The 19,346-nt window shown below is 51.1% G+C and overlaps 1 protein-coding gene across 1 annotated transcript in view; it reads right to left on the bottom strand.

Moving 5' to 3' along the window:
- The window catches only part of INTS3 (integrator complex subunit 3), an 83,636-nt gene that overhangs the window by 41,647 nt on the left and 22,643 nt on the right, over nucleotides 1–19,346 (bottom strand). The window contains exons 2-9 of the mRNA XM_083167280.1: nucleotides 12,682–12,765; nucleotides 12,045–12,128; nucleotides 7,063–7,176; nucleotides 6,213–6,297; nucleotides 5,420–5,486; nucleotides 3,644–3,788; nucleotides 2,943–3,072; nucleotides 1,027–1,124 (exon numbers count right to left, since the gene is read on the bottom strand). Coding sequence (XP_083023406.1) covers nucleotides 1,027–1,124; nucleotides 2,943–3,072; nucleotides 3,644–3,788; nucleotides 5,420–5,486; nucleotides 6,213–6,297; nucleotides 7,063–7,176; nucleotides 12,045–12,128; nucleotides 12,682–12,765 — 807 coding nt within the window. The remainder of the gene's footprint in view (nucleotides 1–1,026; nucleotides 1,125–2,942; nucleotides 3,073–3,643; nucleotides 3,789–5,419; nucleotides 5,487–6,212; nucleotides 6,298–7,062; nucleotides 7,177–12,044; nucleotides 12,129–12,681; nucleotides 12,766–19,346) is intronic.

Here is a 19,346-nt window from a genome sequence, read left to right as displayed (position 1 = left end):
TCTCTATGGTCTTCTAACAAGAGAACATCTCAGCCTAAAGATGCAGAGTTTTCTCTCTATGGTCTTCTAACAAGAGAACATTTGAGCCTAAAGATGCAGATCTTTCTCTCTATGGTCTTCTAACAAGAGAACATTTCATAATAAAGATGCAGAGCTTTCTCTCTGTGTCCTCTAACAATAGAACATCTCAGCCTAATGATGCAGAGCTTCCTCTATATGATCTTCTAACAAGAGCCACAGAGAGCTCAGGCCCACTGATCCCTTCTAGAGTCCCTCTACCATATCTAGACCTACAGAACCAGGTCTGAGCACTTGCAATCCATCTAAGCAGGTTCCCGACCAAGACTTAGAGAACAAAGACTTCTAACGCTCAGCGTTCCTTCTGCCACAAAGGCCCCACAGAAACCCAACTTCTCTTGTAATAGTAAATAACAGGAGTGTTCCGAGACCCCGGAGAGACGTCTACATCTATAAATGGGCAAACACACTAACTAAAGTGTGTTTACGTGATGTCCATGAATCCCTGAAATACAGAGCACACGTGTATCTATGAGATCAGCTCCGCTATGTAGCAGCGCAGAACCTGATACGCCTGTCAGGAATCAGATCACTCCAGCAGAGCGTAGACAGAAACCAGCGCTTGCACGTCAGGATGCGCCTGGAGCTTCTGCAGAGATTCTTATATGGGGGACGTGTGTATCTTACTAATCAATGGCCCTTCCTTCCCCACATGCAGGCTCCACATCAGTGATCGGGAGAGGAGCAGAGGGCTGAGGATTATTGATCTGGATACAGAGCAGGCTATTATCCCATTTCTAATAACCGCCCATCAAAGCAAGTGCGATCGCTCACCCGGGAAAGCCAGATAATTGGAGATGGGGGAGGGGGTGAACAGACCAGGGAATCATGTAAGAATGATGATGGAATTCAGGAAACTCTCTCAATTCAACTACCCCCATCATCCTTTGCTCTGTTCTACTGAATCTCAGGCTCCCTGCGACCCGCCATAGGTTACCAGGCCCGTACCCGTGACGTCATGAACAGGAGCTTGGTCTCCATATCGGGAGTCAGCCGGCACGCCAGGAACTTCCGGGAGGTGCGAGACTGCAGCAGCTGGAGGATTCCTACAAAGGACGAGAACAAGTTATCACCACAGGAGCTGACAATCTATGGATCTCGCTGGGCAATGATCCCAGACTACTGTGGGTGGCATAGTGGTTAGCATTGCTGCCTTACAGCTCTGGGTTAATTGGCTGCAGACCGAGATTCGCTTGCAGCAGGAGCGTTGCAACTGCCCCACAGCGTGAGGTGCCGCCATATAAGCTGCGCCACTTAGTAAATAATTAATAGAGGTGCGAGCTATACCCCCCCTCACACACAGAGGGAACGCAAGGTGCGCCAGGAAGTGCGGTGATGGACGACTTCTTGTCACTACAACAGATGTGCAGTAAGATTACACAGAATGTTACTTGCCCTAGAGGTGCTCCTCTGTCCTGATGCTAACCCCAGTACAGACCATATGGTACAATGCCTACTGGAGCTCGGGGCCAAAGGGAAGGGACAGCAGCTGTGCCGGGGCCACTGTCGGGCACGTTCCCGGGACTGGAAGTGACACATAGAAGCTCAGAGGGACAGGAGCGGATTGGCAGGAGTGAGGGGGTTAACACAAGAACTGCACTATACACAGCAGCTCTGCTGTGAGCGATAATGAGGAGACCCCCCCCCCCCCCCCCCCCCCACGTACACCTACAAGACCTCCGGCTCACAGTGCATGGGAGAGGGGGGGGTGAGCCGGCTGGGACACGCTAGCTGGTGGATGGGTGAGAGGAGGCAGCTGCTGGCGCACAGCGGCACAGGAGAAAGCGTCTATAAATAGATGTTCTACAGAGTCCAGCGCCACAGAGAGGAGTAGGGAACTAATTAGACCCTGTCTGTGCAGGTGGGTGGGGGGGGGGAGTGGAGGTACCACTCTCGCCCCAACAACAATCTTCAGGCCAGGAAATATCAGATTTCCATGTCAGGCAGAGAGAGGTAACCTATTACAGTCACCAGGCCAGGCATGGTGCGGTGTATTTGGGGGGGGTGGTCTCTTCCTAAGCGTGTCAAACAGTCCTAACCGCATAAAGGCTAGGGCGCACCTCAGTCTTCAGTGATTATTTACAGACTGACGCCGAGGGTTCAAAAAAATCACTTGTGTTTCAATGACGCACCTGTATCGCATATCTCACGTGCTGCTCTGCCACCGGTAATGGCGCTGCCACATGAAAACTACGCCACATTGTATGGTGGAAGGAGCACGTTAGCCGACATTTTCCATGCAATCTCGCTGCCGCAGCTACCAGATAATTCCAGTCTGCAGGACATGGTTACAGGATTGCCTAAATAAGACTTGAAGGCACTACGCAGGTGGCAGCACTGCGTAACGATGGAGAGTGGCGCGGAAAGGCATTGGCTGGTTCCTGACTGCATAAAAACATTGTCACTAAATCTAGTCCTGAATGGCTACAGTTACGCGCCCAGCAATGTGCACGGAGGGACTGTTAAGGAAGGCAGCCCGACAGCGACAATAAGGACTATTCTCCAATGATCTATCGATAAAACATCGCCAGTCGCAGCGAAGAGATACACTCCGGCGACGTAAGGGTTAACTGACCACGCACACTGTGACTAAAACACAACACATGGGATCCCAGTCCACAAATAGAAAAATAAAAATACATTTTATTCTACGAAAAGAAATAAAATCTTTTGGTCTATTGTTACCACATGCGGAGGTGGGGGTGGGTGGGGGGTGTTGTGTTATAGTCACGGTGCGCATGTAACCCTATACTATTCAGATAACAGGGGGATTATTTCATTTCTAGCTCCTAGTACACAGAACATTCCTAACTCATCACCATATGCTGTGCCACAGTATCGGGGTGCCTGAATGATGGGGGTACCTGTAAACTGGGGGTTCAGAGCCTGCGGGTTGTGAAGCATGTCCTTCCACAGCAAATCAAACTCTGGGATGCGAGCGACGGTCTGCAGCAGCCGCACCAAGTCCCGGCCAATCATGAAACAGTCCATGAACTGGGAGGCGGGAAAGGGAGAACAACAGGTCACATGATCATATAAACATTCCCAACCTTGGTCGACAGAGGTAATGGGTGGCATCACACAGGGGGACCTTATGTATGGGTGCGTAAGAACTGTCAGGGGCCCCGCAGTACAAGACTGAGAGATTCCATCACATGGGGGGCCCAGCACTTACCCGCTCCTGGAGGAGCATCTTACGGGGATGTTATATAGTGGAGGGGACGGCCGTCTGTATTACACTACCCCAGCAGGGGCCCCACAGTACAGGAATGGGAGATTCCATCACACGAGGGCCCAGCACTTACCCGCTCCCGGAGGAGCATCTTACGGGGATGTTATATAGTGGAGGGGACGGCCGTCTGTATTACACTACCCCAGCAGGGGCCCCACAGTACAGGAATGGGAGATTCCATCACACGAGGGCCCAGCACTTACCCGCTCCCGGAGGAGCATCTTACGGGGATGTTATATAGCGGAGGGGGCGGCCGTCTGTATTACACTACCACAGCAGGGGCCCCGCAGTACAGCAGTGAGAGATTCCATCACACGGGGGCCCAGCACTTACCCGCTCCCGGAGGAGCATCATACAGAAATCCACCTCCTTCTGCCGCAGTGCTGTGAGCTGGGTGGTGCCGTGGTGGTCTACAATGAGCCGCAGGTAGGTGTACACAGACATGGCTATCAGGATGCTGCTCTTCATGACCCACTCCCTGTAACACGGAGGAAGAACACGTTTATTCATCAGGATTACTACATGTAACATACAGATGGCATGGAGGACTGGCTCGGAGCCGGACCCTCCATGATCCTCCTCCAGCTGCGTCCATGCTGCGGAGTTGTGTGATGATGTTTCCACGATATTATTGCGTGTCCCATGGTAATACCATATGACAGTACAGAGCAAAAAGCTAGACGGCTTTCCCCGTCTGCCTATAGTATCCCCTCCCACTGCGTCCTGCACCAGAGGCACCGTGCGAGGGGTCCCGACTGCAAGCCTCTGATGCCGCCCTCACCACCTCTCACGCTCCCACACCGAGCACGTGGGAGAAAGACGGAGTAAAAAAAAAGCAAAGCTAAAAAAACGACCGCACATTACTGGAATGTCCTGCGTTCTAAATAAAGAGCAATTAGTGCAGGATTCATGGCCGTGGCTCTGCTAAGAGAACACAACCTATTTATACGCTGCATTTGTCTTCTTTTTCCCCGCTTATCGCTGTTCTGCAAACACGGTTACGCCACACAAAAGGCCACGACGGCCAAGGGTGACGCTGTGCCTGTGACTCCTTTCTCAGCAGTTACAAGTGTTTTCTATTAGTTTACAATTCCTCATGATGTCTGCAGAGGGGTCAGAGACAAGGGGGGGGGGGGGGTTGCGCGCTGTGGAAGATAAGTGGCTGACAGCGCTGCATGAACCAGACACTTGGCCTTTTTTAGGCTTGGTAAACAAGCGCAACGCTGAGCCCATACATCGTCTGCACGGGGCAGGCCATGGACAGCGCATTGGGCCTGCTCGTGGTGCGACGTGCATTTCGGCATCTCAAGAATTTCCTTTGACAGGATGGATTCATGAGCGCAGATGACAAACCCTAGCCTGCGGGACACGGAATGGTCCCGCACTATTTATTATAAAGCATCATCTGACGGCACGCTAGAGTAAGTGTGTCTGTGTTATACACTCATCCCATTACGGTGCGGGGGGAGGCTGAGCAGATTTCCCTTCCCTGTCTTACAGTTGTATAACTGTTCACCACTGCATGATGCCATATTTCTGGGAACGCCTGTCTCCCATCTCCAAGGATAACTTAGGTTGCCCATATACTATAAGTGCTATAAGACATTTGACCATAAGCCAGGAAGGATTATTGCCAGAGATGCCCCTGTTGTATCGACCATACACAAGCTAATAAGCAATTTGCTGGTCTTCCCAGAACATAAAATAAGACAGCGCTGGTCACTGGATCCACGGTGAGGAAAGAGACATGCTCTCCATGCGCACTGCAGCCATTTTGTGCCATTACCTCACAATGCCCTAGTGCACAGGTTCTCAAACTCGGTCCTCAGTCAGGACCACACACACAGTGCATGTTTTGCAGGTCTCCTCACAGAATCACAAGGGAAATAATTTAAAATGTGCCGATGAGTAATGAATGCACCCGTGCACCTGCCCGGTGACCTGGGAAATGTGAACTGTGTGGGGACCGAGTTTGAGAACCCCTGCCCTAGGGTATTGGCTTACAATATGGCCACCTGTGCTCTGCGTAGGTAGCAGTGCCGGAGATGACGGATGTCTCCCACCTGCGGGGTATAAGGTAATGGGGCTCGCACTCAGAAGACCACTTACCTCTGATCCATCAGAATATCCAGCACGCTCTCAGCCAGCCAAATATTCTTAGCGGATATGTCGCCCCCTGTAGGCGGAGGGATGAGACAGACAGAGAGAATAATGCCATTTTACAGAGATTACAGCCGGTCAGTGATTACATCTAGATGAGCCGTGTTCCCAGGTGACGGGATCTGTGATTACATCCGCTCAGTGTAACCAGCATCGCACAGACCTCACCGGCAGCATTCAATCAGCCACTATTAGTGTACGTAGGCAGTGATTACCTCAGCTGATAATGTATACACCCCCCCCCCCCGTATTACTGCACCCCTGTACCCTAGTCACACTCCTGTGTCAGTATTAGTGTATGCAGGCAGTGATTACCTCAGCTGATAATGTATACACCCCCCCCCCCCCCGTATTACTGCACCCCAGTCCCCTAGTCACACTCCTGTGTCAGTATTAGTGTACGTAGGCAGTGATTACCTCAGCTGATAATGTATACACCCCCCCGTATTACTGCACCCCTGTCCCCTAGTCACACTCCTGTGTCAGTATTAGTGTACGTAGGCAGTGATTACCTCAGCTGATAATGTATACACCCCCCCCCCGTATTACTGCACCCCTGTCCCCTAGTCAGGCTCCTGTGTCCGTATTAGTGTATGCAGACAGTGATTACCTCCGCTGATGTATACACCCGTATCACTACAACCTTGTCCCCGAGTCACACTCCTGTGTCAGTATTAGTGTATGCAGGCAGAGATTACCTCCGCTGATGTATACTCCCCCCCAATCAGTATTTGGCACTCACCTGCGATCTGCTTCATGAAGGTCATACACACCCCATCAGCGCCAAGGACCCCACTCTTCACCAGCTCTCGGACCAGCCAAACCAGCTAACATAAATAGAAGGTGGCACCAGTTAGTGTGACACAATGCCAATGTAAGACACCATCCCCAGCCCCCAATCTTGCACATACCAAACTGGCATCACCTCAGCGTCCTCAACACCAATGTCACCTCAGCTTCCCCAACACCAATCACCAATGTCACCTCAGCTTTCCCAACACCAATCACCAATGTCACCTCAGCGACCCCAATACCAATGTCCCCTCATCACCACAGGGTCCTCAACAGCAATGTCCCCTCATCACCTCAGCGTCCCCAACACCAGTGTCACCTCAGTGTCCCCAACACCAGTGTCACCTCAGTGTCCCCAACACCAGTGTCACCTCAGTGTCCCCAACACCAGTGTCACATCAGAGTCCCCAACACCAGTGTCACCTCAGCGTCCCCAACACCAGTGTCACCTCAGCGTCCCCAACACCAGTGTCACCTCAGCGTCCCCAACACCAGTGTCACCTCAGCGTCCCCAACACCAGTGTCACCTCAGCGTCCCCAACACCAGTGTCACCTCAGCGTCCCCAACACCAGTGTCACCTCAGCGACCGCAATACCAATGTCCCTTCATAACCCCAGATTCCTCAACACCAATGTCCCCTCATCACCTCAGGGTCCTCAACCCCAATGTCACTCACCACCTCAGGGACCTCAACACCAATGTCACTCATCACTTCAGGGTACAAAACAACAATGTCCCCCACCCACACCCTCACGAGCAGTCACCTTCCTGCACACCTCTTCCACCTCCATGTTCCTACCTGTGTCCGACAGGTGTCCTGCAGCTTCAGGTATTTCTCCATCAGGAGCTGGTTGATCTTGTTGAGGACGATGTTCATGCCATCTCTGCTGACAAGAGCCAGGTCGCGGTAACACTACAGTAAGAGAGAGACGTCACACCCCCCCTCAGGACACAGATAACCAGCAAGCACAGCATCTGCCTACACACAGACCAATCACATGCCACATTAGGGTGAGGTTGCCCTAAGATGACGGTGCTACACGTAATGGACAAGCACCGGTGAGTGTGCATCTTAGCTGCAACGCAATGTGACCAAACCGCTTCACAGGACTGCGCTGATTGACTTAATAGGAGACACTTGTATGTGCGACTGAGGCTGACTCAGAATAGGATGTGCCATGATACGCCACAAATACAGACTCAGTTGCACACAGATATACAAGTGTTGCGTACCAGATGAATCAGTACAGTCGCAGCGACAAGCTACGAATAAAATGCACATTTGCATGGAAATGAAGAAAATCATGCAACCGGCCAGGTGGCCGCTCTCTGGCGCCAGGTATAGCGAGGGGCAAGGCGTATTGAGGCTAGATGCATGAGGACACATCTGTATATGGCTTAAAGCAGCTTTGAGCACCAATAGACAGGCTGAGAGAGCAGAACAGCCCCATGTAGGATGCACCGGCTGAGAGCATCACCGTCCATGGGCTAGAACGCACAAGTCGATGGCGGTACGCGCCTCTCTCTCATTGTTTGATAAACAGTAATTGCCGACGGCGTATCTGTCACAACTAGATGTGTGGGAAGGTTCAGAGGCACATACACCTGTGTGCGGAGAAGCCACACAAAGAGACTGAATCGGGAGGGGGGGGACTGACTGATCTCTCCAGGCATGACGGGGTAAATGCTGATCTCGCACACAGATGCCAGGCAGAGTGTCAGCCCCGGCATCAAAGTGACAGATCTAATTATCCATCAACCGAGAGGCCCGCAGTGAACCGGCGCCGTGGATCAAACGCTGCATCAGGGAGAACTAATGAGAAGGTTTGAGGAGACGGCAGTAAAGGTGCGATCTGTCACCGCCCCTGGCGCCCAGCGCGTCCGCCTGATGTACAGAAGTACAGACGGAGCGGCCGGCACAGAGAACCATCCTGTCTGACACATTATACAGTTATAATGAGTTATTGCATAATACCGTTACTGGGGGTGGCTCTTCCTGAGATTACATCGTAGACGAGTGCCCGTGTGCCAACTAGTGACTGGGTCCCCTCAATGACGAGTATCCCCCCCCCCGAACCACCAATGTAATCTGACCCCCGCAGGACTCGTCCACACATCCCCCAGGGGGCTCATTGTAGCAAATACATCACCCTAATGCAGAGGCTCTCAAACTCGGTCCTCAGGACCTCACTCAGCAGGTGCACAGGTGCAATAATTACTCACTGACACATTTTAAAAGATCCACAGGTGCAGCTGTTTATTTCACCTGTGATTCGGTGAGGAGACCTAGAAAATATGCACTGCGTGGGGTCCTGATGACACAGTTTGAGAACCTGTGGCCTAATATATCCAACAATGGCTATGTCTATTAGTCAAGTATTAGATCATCAAGAAGAACTAATCACAGTAATCAAAGGCAGACCGTTCTGATCCCTCACGGACACGATACACCGCGTCGCCCCCTTTGATATGTACTTCCGACACGTGTTACTACTGAACCTGCCGACACGTAACTCTCAGCCCCGACATCATATAAGTCAGGAAGCGGAATGCGCTAATTAGTAGGAAAACTAACATCTGGCAGCAGCGCAGATCTGGGACCGGTCCCCAGATACCAGACTACCTTGAGGAACGGCGTACCCCGGTAATCAGCGGCTGAGGAAGGCGGACTCCTCCCACTTCTCAATCATTGATCAGAACCTTCGCTGTCTGGAGAAAGTAATTATCTACTTGAAAAGAGCTTCCTCCGCTTTGAGGCCGGCTGCGGCTGCACCCCCCCCCCCCCTCATGCCCCTCCAGCTAATGACTACTGCTAATAAACCCTATCTGCCGGATTAAACAAACATGCTGCAGATCTGCTCACTGCGAGGGGAAGCGACGAGGAAGTGGCCCCTTCTGTACCCGTATCTGTGTAGCATGCTTTTGCCTTTAAGTTAATTGTCCTTTTAAAAACCATCCGAGTTCGGCGGACATCTCACACTGCCGCTGAACTTGGGCGCCATTAAATCTCGCCCCTAGTATCCATACCAGCGCTGAGGCTTATACACTGCATATACTGACTCTAGGGAGGCGCTACGTACCAACTGCCGGGGTAACTGCCAGCCATATCCAGGCCTCCAGCCTGACCCTCCACCAGTGTAATAGAGCACACTGGTCACACAGGCACTGATATCTAACGGTGGCCATACATCAGAAAGATCCAATTGTGTCCAATTTCCCTTCAACTCCCCGGCAGTCCTTGGTGGTTTTTGGACACACGATGTACTCACAATCCATCATACAATCTGTCATACAATCCATCTGCTCCATGATTGTATGATTGAAGCTTCATTTCAATAGGGTGCTGGCCTACTAGGATCAATAGGATAGGAGAACCAAATATCCGTTTTTTTTTATTTATGTTTTTAATTGACAGGTTGCCACAACAACCTATCTGCTCACATCTGCTGTGTTAAGCCATTATTAAATAGCCCGAATGCAGCAATCCTCTGAAAACTGTTTTCGGTACTTATGTAGTATCTGGGCGCCCGATTTTTTGATTGTATGCCTTAAGTTAAGGCATACAATCAGATGCGATGCGATATCGCATCGCATGCGACCATCGGATGCGATGCGATGACCCGATTTTTCCATAGGAATCAATGTTAAAATGGACTGAGCCCATTTTAACATGGAATTCAATGGGAAAAAGGGTCCTTTTCATACCCCTACTATCCAAGTGGGCATGGAGTTGGATATAAACCTGTGGCGAGCGTAGCGAGCCACCGAGCCCGAAGCGTGGCGAGCCCCGCGAGGGGACGGTATTCTGTGTCCCCTCGCGGGGCTCGCTACGCTCGCCACAGGTTTATATCCAACTCCATGCCCACTTGGATAGTAGGGGTATGAAAAGGACCCGTTTTTCCCACTGAATTCCATGTTAAAATGGACTCAGTCCATTTTAACATTGATTCCTATGGAAAAATCGGGTCATCGCATCGCATCCGATGGTCGCATGCGATGCGATGTGCCCGATCCAACCCGATTTCTAAATCGGGCGCCCAGATACTACATAAGTACCCTGTTTTCATAGTGAAATTGTGCAAAAGGACGTCCACCGCCCTCTGCAGCCGCCCAGATACTTCTGCAGGTCCCGGCATCTTCACTGCACCTCTCTTCTCTGCTAGTCAGGGAGGGAGGGTCACATGACTCTGGTTGTATGAGCCATCTAATGACAGATTGCATGTGCTTAAAAGCAATCTGCTCCCAATCCCAATTGATATTTTACGTGCAGCAAGTCCGATCAGAGGACCAATCCTCCAATCTCCCGGGGACGGGAGATTGAGTGATTGTATGATTGGGTACAATATCTTTCCGATGTATGGCCACCTTTACCTACATACACAATTATACCTGTAACACAATATAAGGCGCTGCTGGGGACCCTGCTACTACCACTATATAACTCTCAGTCTGTGGCTTCCTGCTGCCTCCATTCCCCTCCTCACATCATGTCACTGCCCCTGTCACATGCAGCCCTGTCCTCACTGACACATCACTCCTCTCCTGATATACTCTGTGCTGCTGGGGGACCCTGCTCCTCCCACTATATAACTTTCAGTCTGTGACTTCCTGCTGCCCCCATTCCCCTCCTCACATCATGTCACTGTCCCTGTCAAATGCAGCCCTGTCCTCACTAACACATCACTCATCTCCTGATATACTCTGTGCTGCTGGGGACCTTGCTCCTCCCACTATATAACTCTCAGTCTGTTGCTTCCTGCTGCCCCCATTCCCCTCCTCACATCATGTCACTGCCCCTGTCACATGCAGCCCTGTCCTCACTGGCACATCACTCATCTCCTGATATACTCCGTGCTGCTGGGTACCCTGCTCCTCCCACTATATAACTCTCAGTCTGTGACTTCCTGCTGCCTCCATTCCCCTCCTCACATCATGTCACTGCCCCTGTCACATGCAGCCCTGTCCTCACTGACACATCACCCATCTCCTGATATACTCTGTGCTGCTGGGTACCCTGCTCCTCCCACTATATAACTCTCAGTCTGTGACTTCCTGCTGCCTCCATTCCCCTCCTCACATCATGTCACTGCCCCTGTCACATGCAGCCCTGTCCTCACTGACACATCACCCATCTCCTGATATACTCTGTGCTGCTGGAGACCTTGCTCCTCCCACTATATAACTCTCAGTCTGTGGCTTCCTGCTGCCCCCATTCCCCTCCTCACATCATGTCACTGCCCCTGTCACATGCAGCCCTGTCCTCACTGACACATCACCCATCTCCTGATATACTCTGTGCTGCTGGAGACCTTGCTCCTCCCACTATATAACTCTCAGTCTGTGGCTTCCTGCTGCCCCCATTCCTCTCCTCACATCATGTCACTGCCCCTGTCACATGCAGCCCGGTCCTCACTAACTCATTACTCATATCCTGATATTCTCTGTGCTGCTGGGTAAGAAGACGGATTGGAGTCTGTATGATCCCTAAGAAGGTAGGCATTAGGTACTGCAGCTACAGCACCCAGATGGTGTCCTGAGACTCAGGCCTCCGCTCAGTGAGGCTGCCCCATTATGTGTAATTACAGCAGAAATATGCGATGGAAACACAGAGCTGAGCCGGGTCACAGAACTATGGGCACGAGCACCTGCCCTGCTCACCAGGAACCGGACGGGAGGGCAGCAGCTGGCTCCAGAAGCTTACAATCAGCCGCTGATGGCGAGGATCCGAGAGGGAGAGACTGTGCCTTATATTCTAAGCAGAACACGTACTGCACCACTCACCTTCTGTGCCTGGGCCGGCTCAGAGAGCACGAGGGCAAAGAGTCCCAAACAGACCTCCTCATGCTGCGTGGCTCCTTTGCAGACCTAGGGAGAGAGGAGAAGAGTCTGTGAGACGTAGTGGCAGCACTTGTACCCCTGCTGTGGCTGGTGCCTTATATCTGTGTATATCAGTAATAGCGCCCCATCCTAAACACACCCACCGCCTTCAAGGGCACAGAGGAAAAGCCATTGGCAGCATCTGCAGAATGCACTCGCCCTCGGTACCTACTGTCTGATACATACAGACACTGAGGGGACTATTTACCCACCGATTGTGCCGGTTGGAGATTTACTAAAGGCAGAAATAATCAAAATCAACCAAAATAGAACATTGGGGAAACATCGATGATTGACATTGTGCACAACGTAAACCATCGTAGAATAACGAACACTCGACATGTAAAGTCGGTTAAATAAATAAATCATTTTTCTTGATGGATTGTTCCCCCGTTTTGCTCTTATTGAGGAGGCCCCATCGGACTCACAATAGTAAATGATTTATCTGCCATAGAAACAAGGTGGCAGATTATTTGTGTTGATGTGGGGTGAGTTGGCGATAGGCAGCGGTGCCCGACGTTATCAGGCAGCGGGTACTTACGTAGGCATTGAGTGCGTCATTGGACTCTCTCTCCGACACGCCTGCCGTCATGGAGGTGACCAACCCGACGCACCGCTCAAGACGCTGGAAAGGAAACAGAGAGAGAACGGAATGGCGAGATAAGTGAGAAATATTTACATGGCGCCAGCATACGCCATAGTGTGCTACATATTGCCGAGACGTCAGTCATGTCAATGGCTCCCATTTCCTCATTTACTTATATAGCGCCCACATATACCGGAGCCAGTCCCTGCACCAGAGGAGCTTACAATCTATATCACATGGACACAGAAGAGTTCATCACGGTCAGGCACCCTATAACCTCCGCGTGGATTAGACGTGTAGCATGAAGCGGGGGGAATATGGGGAGAACATACAAACTCCACACATGTTAGGACTCAGGACTAGATGCATCAAGCTTCAAAATGAATAAAATAGAGAGTGATAAACAACCAGCTCCTAACTGTCATGTCACAGGCTGGGTTTGAAAAATGACAGGTAGGTGCTGAAGGGCTGGTTATCACTCACCATTTTAGCACTTTATCAAGCTTGATACATCTGGCCCATAGTGCTGTGAGACAGCAATACTAACCACTGTATTACCGTGCCAGGACTGCTGAGTGTAGCCACACCCTAATATGCCACCAATGCCAACCACACACCATAGGCCTCCCCTCAGCCACCAGTGCCAACCACACACCATAGGCCTCCCCTCAGCTACTGCCACCAGTGCCAACCACACACCATAGGCCTCCCCTCAGCCAGTGCCAACCACACACACCATAGGCCTCTCCTCAGCCACTGCCACCAGTACCAACCACACACCATAGGCCTCTGCCACCAGTGCCAAACACATGCCATAGGCCTCTGCCACCAGTGCCAAACACATGCCATAGGCCTCTCCTCAGCCTCTGCCACCAATGCCAACCACAGATCATGGGCCTCTCCCACCAGTGCCAACCACACACCATAGGCCTCCCCTCAGCCTCTGCACCACACTACACATGACATAGGCGTGATGGAGCGAGAGGCCGTGCCTTCCCGGATCAGAGCAATAACTGTAGCGCATATAGAGGCAGGTGACTGGCAGTAACACAAGGCACGCTACAGAGTACCGCACTCGCGGCGTAGGCTACACGGAGTGCTGCACTCGCGGCGTAGGCTACACGGAGTGCCGCACTCGCGGCGTAGGCTACACGGAGTGCCGCACTCGCGGCGTAGGCTACACGGAGTGCCGCACTCGCGGCGTAGGCTACACGGAGTGCCGCACTCGCGGCGTAGGCTACACGGAGTGCCGCACTCGCGGCGTAGGCTACACGGAGTGCCGCACTCGCGGCGTAGGCTACACGGAGTACCGCTACCTGCATATACTACTGGTTGTACTACACTCACTGCAACACCGCTACCTGCATCTACTACACTCACTGCAACACCGCTACCTGCATATACTACATGGTGTACTGCACTCACTGCAACACCACTGCCTGCATATATTAAACGGTGAACTGCACTCACTGCAACACCGCTGTCTGCACATATTAAATGGTGTACTGCACTCACCGTAACCTGCAAATATTACACAGTGTACTGAACTCACAGTGTATGCTACACGGAGTACCGCACTAACTGCGTATGCTACACGGTGTACCGCACTAACTGCATATACTACACGGTGTACCGCACTAACTGCATATACTACACGGTGTACTGCACTCACTGCATATACTACACGTGTACTGCACTCACTGCAACACCGCTACCTGCATATACTACAGGGTGTACTACACTCACTGCAACACCGCTACCTGCATATACTACAGGGTGTACTACACTCACTGCAACACCGCTACCTGCATATACTACAGGGTGTACTACACTCACTGCAACACCGCTACCTGCATATACTACACTCACTGCAACACCGCTACCTGCATATATTAAACGGTGTACTGCACTCACTGCAACACCGCTGCCTGCAAATATTAAATGGTGTACTGCACTCACCGTAACCTGCAAATATTACACAGTGTACTGAACTCACAGCAACACCGCTACCTGCATATACTACACGGTGTATCGCACTCACTGTCACCTGTGTATACTATATGGTGCACCGCAATCACTGTAACCTGTGCATACTACATGGTGCACCGCACTCACTGTAACCTGTGCATACTACATGGTGCACCGCACTCACTGTAACCTGTGTATACTGCACTCACTGTAACCTGTGCATACTACATGGTGCACCGCACTCACTGTAACCTGTGTATACTGCACTCACTGTAACCTGTGCATACTACATGGTGCACCGCACTCACTGTAACCTGCATATACTGCACTCACTGTAACCTGTGTATACTACATGGTGAACCGCACTCACTGTAACCTGTGTATACTGCACTCACTGTAACCTGTGTATACTACATGGTGAACCGCACTCACTGTAACCTGCGTATACTGCACTCACTGCAACCTGTGTATACTACATGGTGAACCGCACTCACTGTAACCTGTGTATACTGCACTCACTGTAACCTGTGTATACTACATGGTGAACCGCACTCACTGTAACCTGCGTATACTGCACTCACTGTAACCTGCGTATACTGCACTCACTGTAACCTGCGTATACTGCACTCACTGTGACCTGCGTATACTGCACTCACTGTGACCTGCGTATACTGCACTCACTGTGACCTGCGTATACTGCACTCACTGTAACCCGCGTATACTGCACTCACTGTAACCCGCGTATACTGCACTCACTGTAACCCGCGTATACTGCACTCACTGTAACCCGCGTATACTGCACTCACTGTAACCCGCGTATACTGCACTCACTGTAACCCGCGTATACTGCACTCACTGTAACCCGCGTATACTGCACTCACTGTAACCCGCGTATACTGCACTCACTGTAACCCGCGTATACTGCACTCACTGTAACCCGCGTATACTGCACTCACTGTAACCCGCGTATACTGCACTCACTGTAACCCGCGTATACTGCACTCACTGTAACCCGCGTATACTGCACTCACTGTAACCCGCGTATACTGCACTCACTGTAACCCGCGTATACTGCACTCACTGTAACCCGCGTATACTGCACTCACTGTAACCCGCGTATACTGCACTCACTGTAACCCGCGTATACTGCACTCACTGTAACCCGCGTATACTGCACTCACTGTAACCCGCGTATACTGCACTCACTGTAACCCGCGTATACTGCACTCACTGTAACCCGCGTATACTGCACTCACTGTAACCCGCGTATACTGCACTCACTGTAACCCGCGTATACTGCACTCACTGTAACCCGCGTATACTGCACTCACTGTAACCCGCGTATACTGCACTCACTGTAACCCGCGTATACTGCACTCACTGTAACCCGCGTATACTGCACTCACTGTAACCTGCGTATACTGCACTCACTGTAACCTGCGTATACTGCACTCACTGTAACCCGCGTATACTGCGCACTCACTGTAACCCGCGTATACTGCACTCACTGTAACCCGCGTATACTGCACTCACTGTAACCCGCGTATACTGCACTCACTGTAACCCGCGTATACTGCACTCACTGTAACCCGCGTATACTGCGCACTCACTGTAACCCGCGTATACTGCGCACTCACTGTAACCCGCGTATACTGCACTCACTGTAACCCGCGTATACTGCACTCACTGTAACCCGCGTATACTGCACTCACTGTAACCCGCGTATACTGCACTCACTGTAACCCGCGTATACTGCACTCACTGTAACCCGCGTATACTGCACTCACTGTAACCCGCGTATACTGCACTCACTGTAACCCGCGTATACTGCACTCACTGTAACCCGCGTATACTGCACTCACTGTAACCTGTGTATACTGCACTCACTGTAACCAGCGTATACTGCACTCACTGTAACCCACGTATACTGCACTCACTGTAACCAGCGTATACTGCACTCACTGTAACCAGCGTATACTGCACTCACTGTAACCAGCGTATACTGCACTCACTGTAACCCGCGTATACTGCACTCACTGTAACCTGCGTATACTGCGCACTCACTGTAACCTGCGTATACTGCGCACTCACTGTAACCTGTGTATACTGCACTCACTGTAACCCGCGTATACTGCACTCACTGTAACCTGTGTATACTGCACTCACTGTAACCTGTGTATACTGCACTCACTGTAACCCGTGTATACTGCACTCACTGTAACCCGCGTATACTGCACTCACTGTAACCCGCGTATACTGCACTCACTGTAACCTGTGTATACTGCACTCACTGTAACCTGCGTATACTGCACTCACTGTAACCTGTGTATACTGCACTCACTGTAACCTGCGTATACTGCACTCACTGTAACCTGCGTATACTGCGCACTCACTGTAACCCGCGTATACTGCACTCACTGTAACCTGCGTATACTGTACTCACTGTAACCCGCGTATACTGCACTCACTGTAACCTGCGTATACTGCGCACTCACTGTAACCCGCGTATACTGCACTCACTGTAACCCGCGTATACTGCACTCACTGTAACCCGCGTATACTGCACTCACTGTAACCCGCGTATACTGCACTCACTGTAACCCGCGTATACTGCACTCACTGTAACCCGCGTATACTGCACTCACTGTAACCCGCGTATACTGCACTCACTGTAACCCGCGTATACTGCACTCACTGTAACCCGCGTATACTGCACTCACTGTAACCCGCGTATACTGCACTCACTGTAACCCGCGTATACTGCACTCACTGTAACCCGCGTATACTGCACTCACTGTAACCAGCGTATACTGCACTCACTGTAACCCACGTATACTGCACTCACTGTAACCAGCGTATACTGCACTCACTGTAACCAGCGTATACTGCACTCACTGTAACCCGCGTATACTGCACTCACTGTAACCTGCGTATACTGCACTCACTATAACCTGCGTATACTGCGCACTCACTGTAACCTGCGTATACTGCACACTCACTGTAACCCGTGTATACTGCACTCACTGTAACCCGCGTATACTGCACTCACTGTAACCTGTGTATACTGCACTCACTGTAACCTGTGTATACTGCACTCACTGTAACCTGTGTATACTGCACTCACTGTAACCCGCGTATACTGCACTCACTGTAACCTGTGTATACTGCACTCACTGTAACCTGCGTATACTGCACTCACTGTAACCTGCGTATACTGCACTCACTGTAACCTGTGTATACTGCACTCACTGTAACCTGCGTATACTGCACTCACTGTAACCTGTGTATACTGCACTCACTGTAACCTGCGTATACTGCACTCACTGTAACCTGCGTATACTGCGCACTCACTGTAACCCGCGTATACTGCACTCACTGTAACCTGCGTATACTGTACTCACTGTAACCCGCGTATACTGCACTCACTGTAACCTGCGTATACTGCGCACTCACTGTAACCCGCGTATACTGCACTCACTGTAACCCGCGTATACTGCACTCACTGTAACCCGCGTATACTGCACTCACTGTAACCCGCGTAAACTGCACTCACTGTAACCCGCGTATACTGCACTCACTGTAACCCGCGTATACTGCACTCACTGTAACCCGCGTATACTGCACTCACTGTAACCCGCGTATACTGCACTCACTGTAACCCGCGTATACTGCACTCACTGTAACCCGCGTATACTGCACTCACTGTAACCCGCGTATACTGCACTCACTGTAACCCGCGTATACTGCACTCACTGTAACCAGCGTATACTGCACTCACTGTAACCCACGTATACTGCACTCACTGTAACCAGCGTATACTGCACTCACTGTAACCAGCGTATACTGCACTCACTGTAACCCGCGTATACTGCACTCACTGTAACCTGCGTATACTGCACTCACTATAACCTGCGTATACTGCGCACTCACTGTAACCTGCGTATACTGCACACTCACTGTAACCTGTGTATACTGCACTCACTGTAACCCGCGTATACTGCACTCACTGTAACCTGTGTATACTGCACTCACTGTAACCTGTGTATACTGCACTCACTGTAACCTGTGTATACTGCACTCACTGTAACCCGCGTATACTGCACTCACTGTAACCTGTGTATACTGCACTCACTGTAACCTGCGTATACTGCACTCACTGTAACCTGCGTATACTGCACTCACTGTAACCTGTGTATACTGCACTCACTGTAACCTGTGTATACTGCACTCACTGTAACCCGCGTATACTGCACTCACTGTAACCTGTGTATACTGCACTCACTGTAACCTGTGTATACTGCACTCACTGTAACCTGCGTATACTGCACTCACTGTAACCTGTGTATACTGCACTCACTGTAACCCGCGTATACTGCACTCACTGTAACCTGTGTATACTGCATCACGTGAGTGCACAGAGATCAGCAGCTGGCCAGAAGCATGCCAGCAGTGCACTACACTAATCAGGGGACCACATGCTCAGGAGTCGACAACAAGAAAACCCATGTCAACGTTTTGCCTGTGTCCACCCTTTGATCCAACATCCCAGTAAAAGATTCCCCGCCACAAGAGCTAGCACTCATCTGCTGCAGTGACATAGGCCAGCTATACAGGTATGTCGGAAGGCTACAATCACACAGCTGGTTAATGCT

Source organism: Crinia signifera, chromosome 12 (assembly GCF_055691185.1).
Source record: "Crinia signifera chromosome 12, ASM5569118v1, whole genome shotgun sequence".
NCBI lineage: Eukaryota > Metazoa > Chordata > Amphibia > Anura > Myobatrachidae > Crinia > Crinia signifera.
This window is presented reverse-complemented; position numbering and strand designations above follow the sequence as displayed.